A 6,733-nucleotide genomic window follows, 5' to 3' on the forward strand; every position below is an offset into this window, starting at 1 on the left:
TTAGATTTTGTACGTCATTGGATGCTCTCTTATATTATTTGCGTCTATTCTAATTAAGTCTCCATATACTGTTTTATACATTTTATTTGTTATAATGCTTATTCTTATATTTTACATTTATTACTTTTAAGAATTTGCTCTCCCAGCACAAGCTTTGTTTTTTGGCGGTGCTGCAATATTGTCAATTATAAATTTATATTTAATATTTTGTTAAAATACCTATGTAAAGATAAGTTATTGTTGCAATAAAGGTATTATTATTATTATAAGTAAGGAGGTGAGCATGCTGGGCGAATCACCCTATATATGCGCATATGATATTTCATCACTTCCTCCCATTAATACGTATTCCGATTTTCAAACTATGTTGGTAGTCGGTAGATTAGCTTTTTATAGTGTTTACCAAGTGGAAACAAGCTTATAATTCAATTATCCGGATCAGCGAATCGGCAAAAGAGGTATGGGTAATAACTGAGAGAACGTAGAAGACCAGATATGAGTATCACGTCGGGGAGAAAAATCGTCACTATACCATCCAACCGAGCTCAACTTCGTAAACTGTCATCGGAGAGCATAATTATATGATATAGCGAACAATTATTTATATTGATCAATACACAAACAATAATATCAATCAATTAACGTATATACCTTATTCATATTTACGTAATCGTAACGTTCGCCGAGTTTGTTGGGCAGTAATTATTTTTTATGTAATATATTTTAGGTATTATTTTTTAGATACTTGCTCCGCAAGTACTTATAGGTACTTACATCGTAAATACACCCGGAGTGAAATTTAAAAAATGTGCGTGCCGTCGACGGAACGTTCAGTTGATCCCAAATGTTCTTCCGGTAGCGCGTACAGAAGAGTCATAAAAAAGTTTAAAAAGTCGTGGATTTTGAGTGTGGTGGCCTTAATTATTGTATCCGCGGCATTGAAAAATCATACCGTCAATCAATATGTTTGAGCGGTCTTGAAACTAACAGCAATGCAGGTAATTTAGACTTATTAAATACCCAAGTCGATAATAGTTTATATGAGCTATCCCGTGTAGGCACATACGTATTTTTATCCGATAGTTTTTAGAATTTTTTTACCCGAGTTCAGCTTGGATAATTTTTCGAATTAATCATCGTTTTGAGTTTAATATCATGATATAAAATAATGCAATCTAACCGTATTGGTTAGTAACAATTAATTTCTCAATACTTAGGTTTTAGTAAAGGAAATATTCCCCTACAATATTCGTTCAAAAAAAAAAGTCAATTGTTTATACGGATACCAACTATAGGTAACTATAGGTACTGGAATACTGTATTTTAATCAAAACTACTTATTTTTATTTAAAAATAAATTAAATTAACTCAGGACTACAAGTTAAATTAAGTACCTATAGGTATTGAAACATTTGAAACATATGAACAATTTGTAAAATAATTGTAATTTTCCGTAATATTTCTTGATAATACCAATATTCCAGAGACTTTCCGGAAATGTACACATCACAAAGTAACCCCTGCAGTACCGTCACTGTTCTTTTATATGGTTTCAATTATTCTTAGTTCAAAAAAAAAAAAAAAAATCAACAATTAGGTATCAGCATTTTAGATTAATTAATACTTACCTATACCTTTACTTTTCACTTATATCAAACCATATTTTTAGGTATATACTTATTTAAATATGTAAGTACATAATCAAAAAAATATTCAATTATTTTATAAATATATTTTATACTAAACAAAAACCATCTTACCCATGGACAAATTCCGGTCCTGAAGATCTAAGTGAAAAACATTTTAAATAATCAATGATCAAATAAACAATGATCGTTAGAGACTTGACATTTTTGTGGAACCTTCGTATAACTATATTTTGGGTTCACTGAGGATTTTTCAAAATTTGAATTTTATAGAAGTGCTCACACTTCTATATTTTATGGTTTCCAATTGATTGGCATTTAATTAGTCGACACCGTGCTGAATCGGCTAGAATTATACAGAGTGATTATATTTAAGCACAGATACTAACCTAATTTGTATATGCTTAAATTATGGATGTATTTAAATTCTAATTTTTGGAATTCTTAAATACATTTGGTAGACCATATTTTCGAATCCTTGAGGTTTGCTGTACCACCGGATGATTCTGTAACGATACTAAATTCTGTTTTTTTAAATAGTAACCACCTTTTTTTAATAATTAAGCAGATATTTTTTTTTGAGAACTCATAAATGATAATTCGATTGAGTTAGGTATATAACTTTGTGTACTATGGATAATATGTCTATGTTAATGGGTTAATTCGATATGGGGGCATAGACGGTTTGAAAAAGTTAGTAATTATTATTAATTAATATCAATATAAATAATTTGTAAAAATTATCCAAGTATAATAAACACTACTATATTTAGAATTAATTATAGTTATATTTTTATAAAACCGTTTTTAAAGAGTGTTATTCTTAGTATAAACATTATTTAATAACTTAAAAACTACATATTCTTTAGAATTTTGATTTAGATACATCAGAATTTTTAAGAAAATCATCTACTATAGATAATTTGCATTAAAAAGGAGGGTTTTCATTTTAAAAATAGAAGTTTTTATCGCTACAGGTTCCTACAACAAATATAAAAATGATCAGAAATTAAAAATATGGTCTTGAAGTATAGGTATATACTTAAAAAATACTTTATAAAATCAGAATTTAAATAAATGTATTATCAGATGGAAAAATAGGGGTGATTATGCCCAAAAATCACCCTGTATATAGATACAACTATGCAAGTGTACCGTAACTACTACCTATACGATTATACAAATGAGGTACTTAGAGATGGTTGAGATACCTACATTCAGGCTCGTTGTTAGTTATATTACAGTTCTTATTTGCCGATATATTTTATTTCATTTTGCCACTAAGTGCTACCTTCGATTTCTTTAAAATTGTATGCCACCCCAAAACGACGAATGACTTGCTGGTGCCCTGGCAACAGGCCTGCCTACATCGATGGAATACATTTTAATTTATTATATGCTCGAAATTACCAATGATTTGTGAAATAAAGTAAAATAAAATGAAATAAAGTACCTACGCCTAGTGTCTATAGTGCCTACCAAATAATTACTTTTAATTTGTGTATTAATTTAGTTTGTACATATTTAAAACGAATAATTATAATATTATTGTATGGTAATGTTTTTAAACTTTTTCAGTTAATAGATCTGAGCAATTTCAAAAATTTACTTCACGATTCGTGTTTAATTTATAATAAAATACCAGAACGCAAGCTTACTGAATCGGATTGTTATGTAAGTAATAAGTATTTATAATATATACACACAAAGTTCCAAGTACCTATCTCGGTACCACTTACATATTCTACATATGTATGCATATTATACGAATATAATACCTTGTATGCAAATCAAGTGTATGTACTATGTTTGTTAATTCTTCAGTCATGTGAAAGCATCGATCGAGTGGATGTTGTCCTCAGACCAGAGGGCATTTTAGAATCGTACGCGGATCTCAATTGGCCATTTGCGTACCAAAGTGATGTTAAAACCACCGTCACCGTTGAAGATTTAGCCCTTGTAGGTACCTGTTATCATTTAAGTGTAGAAATTCCTGTTATAATATTATAACTTATATAAGTATTGTTTTTTGTTTGTTATTAAGGTTCTTTTAAACGGAGACCTCTTACCTTGCGATTATGAATCCAACTTGAAAATCGATCCCCTTCGAGCAATCGAAATGAAGTATGGATGGTTTATGCATTGGTTAGTAATTAATAATTATTAGTATAGTTAGAGTTAATTATTTAGGATACTTACCTGGGCTACCTGAAAATCATATTACGTTACTTGTGCACACTGTAAAGGCCCGTATAGTCAGACCAAATCTTCAGACAGGGCAAACCAAATTTTCGGTGTGGCAATAAAATGCACACCTATACTTAACCATAACATACATTTACATACATATACATTTAATATTTTTTAAAGGTCCAGGGGGGGGGAGAAATACATAACAATAGAAAAATAATTTTTTTTCTTGAAACAAGATTGCTGAAATATAAAAATAAAATTATTTCAAGGACTCGAATTTGTTAAAAACATGTTATATACATTTTTACCATGTACAAAATAAAAATAGAAATAAAAATAATATTATTAATAATTACACCTATACGGATATACCTATATAATTATGTACTTAATTATGATTTATTATATAAATATGAAAACATTGCGAATTAAAATAAATATTAAAAACGATTGAGAAAGCACATTTTTATCCACGCCTGTTAACATAGCCTGACCTAAGCCATGTGATATAGAAAATGTTTTTTTGAGGGGACTCAGTTCACTTTAAACCTCTCCAAACCTGGAACTCAGTTTACCTTAAACCTTTTCTGACTCAGTTTACCACAAAAATGGTGTTTTGAACTCTGTTTAAAAACTCCCGTGTGCGACATACGCTGCCAGTAAGCGTTTAGGTATTTAGGTACCAACTTAAAATTAATCTGGAACTTAACTCTACGCGCTGAACAATTTTACACCTCGAGTATTTTTCCAATATTGTTTTCAAGGCGAAATTGTGATGACATCCAAGGAAAACTACTGCGTGCTTTATACAGACCAGATTCTTTTTTGAGCATTTCTCCCGAAACGTGGATAATCATGTCGTCCAAGTATAAAACTGTTCACTATAAAAAAGTATGTTATTCAACGGTCGAAACGCCAATACGCTTTTCAAATATAATACGTTATAAATTATGTTTAGATCAACACGTACTACGACGGTAGAGTGGCGGTATCGCAGATAAGTGGAACGTTCAAGTACCGGTTGGTGCCCAAAAATCCTTGCATGGAAATATGCAATTCTTTGGACGGAAGTTTAGAAACTCATCATACCCGTAAGTACAGCGATCTATTCCTATATATAAATATATATTACATTGGCGTCATTACAGTTTTTGAGAGGGGGGGGGCAACATTTTTGACCGGTCCATAATACAACTGAAAAAAAATATCTCTCGCTTTTTTTTTTTATTAATTATACAATTACAATTGAATCTTTATCTCAACACAAATAGCCTTCTCACATAATTCTATACTTACTATAGTTAGTATCATTGATTATACTGTCATGGGCATAAATATAAGTAATAATTAATCATTTTTTTGAGAGATAACAATGACTAAATAATTAATACACATGTAGAGGGGTACTTAAATGTATTACCTATTAGTTATTATATGTGAAGGTTCAAAACTAGCCCATTGCCCATGCCCGGCTCGACAGCAGCCCGCTAGTGACAAGGGGGGGGGGACAAATGCCTACCCTGACCTCCTCCAAATGACGCCACTGATATATCATGCATTTATGCAGATGTAGGTACCTTTCATATGCATCCAGGGTCGTATTTAGAAATGTTGAGCCCCCTTGTAAAAAAATCGCCTACCTAGCTATCTCGTCGTAGATATATACGCTCTGCGTGAGATTGCTAGAGGTTAGGGGAAACTCGTTGTATACGCTCTACCACTCGATTACTAAATGCGATGGCATTTTATGCTGCACATAATCAGAGTATAGAAAATTTGTGGAGGACTCTGAGGCTATAAAAATTGCAAACAAAAATAAGTGGGACAACTCACTGATATGCTTCCAAAGTAGGTACCAATTATAATAATATTGAATAATAATATAGTTTTATAACATACTGAGCAGTTATTTCAAGTATCTTAAGGAAACATGGTGGAATCACTGGAATGGTCAATGGAATCGATAAAAGGGACACGATAACGACTATAAATTAACAGACTATATTACATTAAATTACATTTTTTAAAGTTTGGTTGGTAACATTAATAGTAGTGGGCTACACGAATAATATTACAATTTTAAACTAAAATTTAGGCATTAATATTACTGTTATTTATTCAGATTAATGTTTTCTTAACGAACAAAATTTAATTTTTTGATCATTTTAATTGTTCCTCCTACAAAGTGTGCGACCACGGTAAATTGCCCATAGGTGCCGGCTCTCCCCTTACAACCGACCCTGTATGTTTATGCATATAATATTGTTATAATCTATATAATATACCTACTAACTGCTAATCAGTGTTAAATTGTTTTATTTGTTCTGCAGTGGTTTTCAACAATTTCATTTGGGATTTTCAGTATCTGCCATCGAATAATTCTACCAACAGCGTAGCTATTATCTATTACTTAGATTAATTAAAGTCAACCGTACACCAAATCTATAGGTATATATGTGGTTAAAAAGGCTTAGCTTATTCCGATTTTGATTTATATATTACGCGCTTGCATATAGGTAATTTCTATTATATTATTATTATTATGCGTTATTTACAAAACATAATATACATTGATTTTATTTAAAGGATTATAATTTATTTATGTTTGTAAATCACGTTTGCCTACAGCTTACTCGTACGGCTGTACATACCATGACACGTACGATTCGAGACTTTTCGCACACATTTACAAAACAATGGTCATATTGTATAAGGTACCTGCTATTAAGATAGTGTACTCACACATTTTTACATACTGCTGGTTTCGTTTGTTACTTCGCCAAATATGTTTTTAAGTCATTGGTTTGAAAGGATAATCTTCTAATTTCAGTGGACCTAAGACGAAGCGGACTATAATTAGTATAACAGCCACGGGTCAGACGACTTTGGCCACC

General features: G+C 31.0%; 1 protein-coding gene across 1 annotated transcript; it reads left to right on the top strand.

The window, feature by feature from the left end:
- Window positions 1-992: 992 nt before the first annotated feature.
- Window positions 993-6,412, top strand: LOC107883594. Its single transcript, XM_016803862.2, has 7 exons — window positions 993-998; window positions 3,225-3,320; window positions 3,471-3,605; window positions 3,691-3,791; window positions 4,604-4,730; window positions 4,798-4,930; window positions 6,170-6,412. The coding sequence occupies exons 1-7, from the start codon at window positions 993-995 to the stop codon at window positions 6,256-6,258; spliced, it is 687 nt and encodes a 228-aa protein (XP_016659351.1). The 3' UTR covers window positions 6,259-6,412.
- The last annotated feature ends 321 nt before the right edge of the window (window positions 6,413-6,733 follow it).

This window comes from Acyrthosiphon pisum, chromosome A2 (genome assembly GCF_005508785.2).
Source record: "Acyrthosiphon pisum isolate AL4f chromosome A2, pea_aphid_22Mar2018_4r6ur, whole genome shotgun sequence".
Classification (NCBI taxonomy): Eukaryota; Metazoa; Arthropoda; class Insecta; order Hemiptera; family Aphididae; genus Acyrthosiphon; species Acyrthosiphon pisum.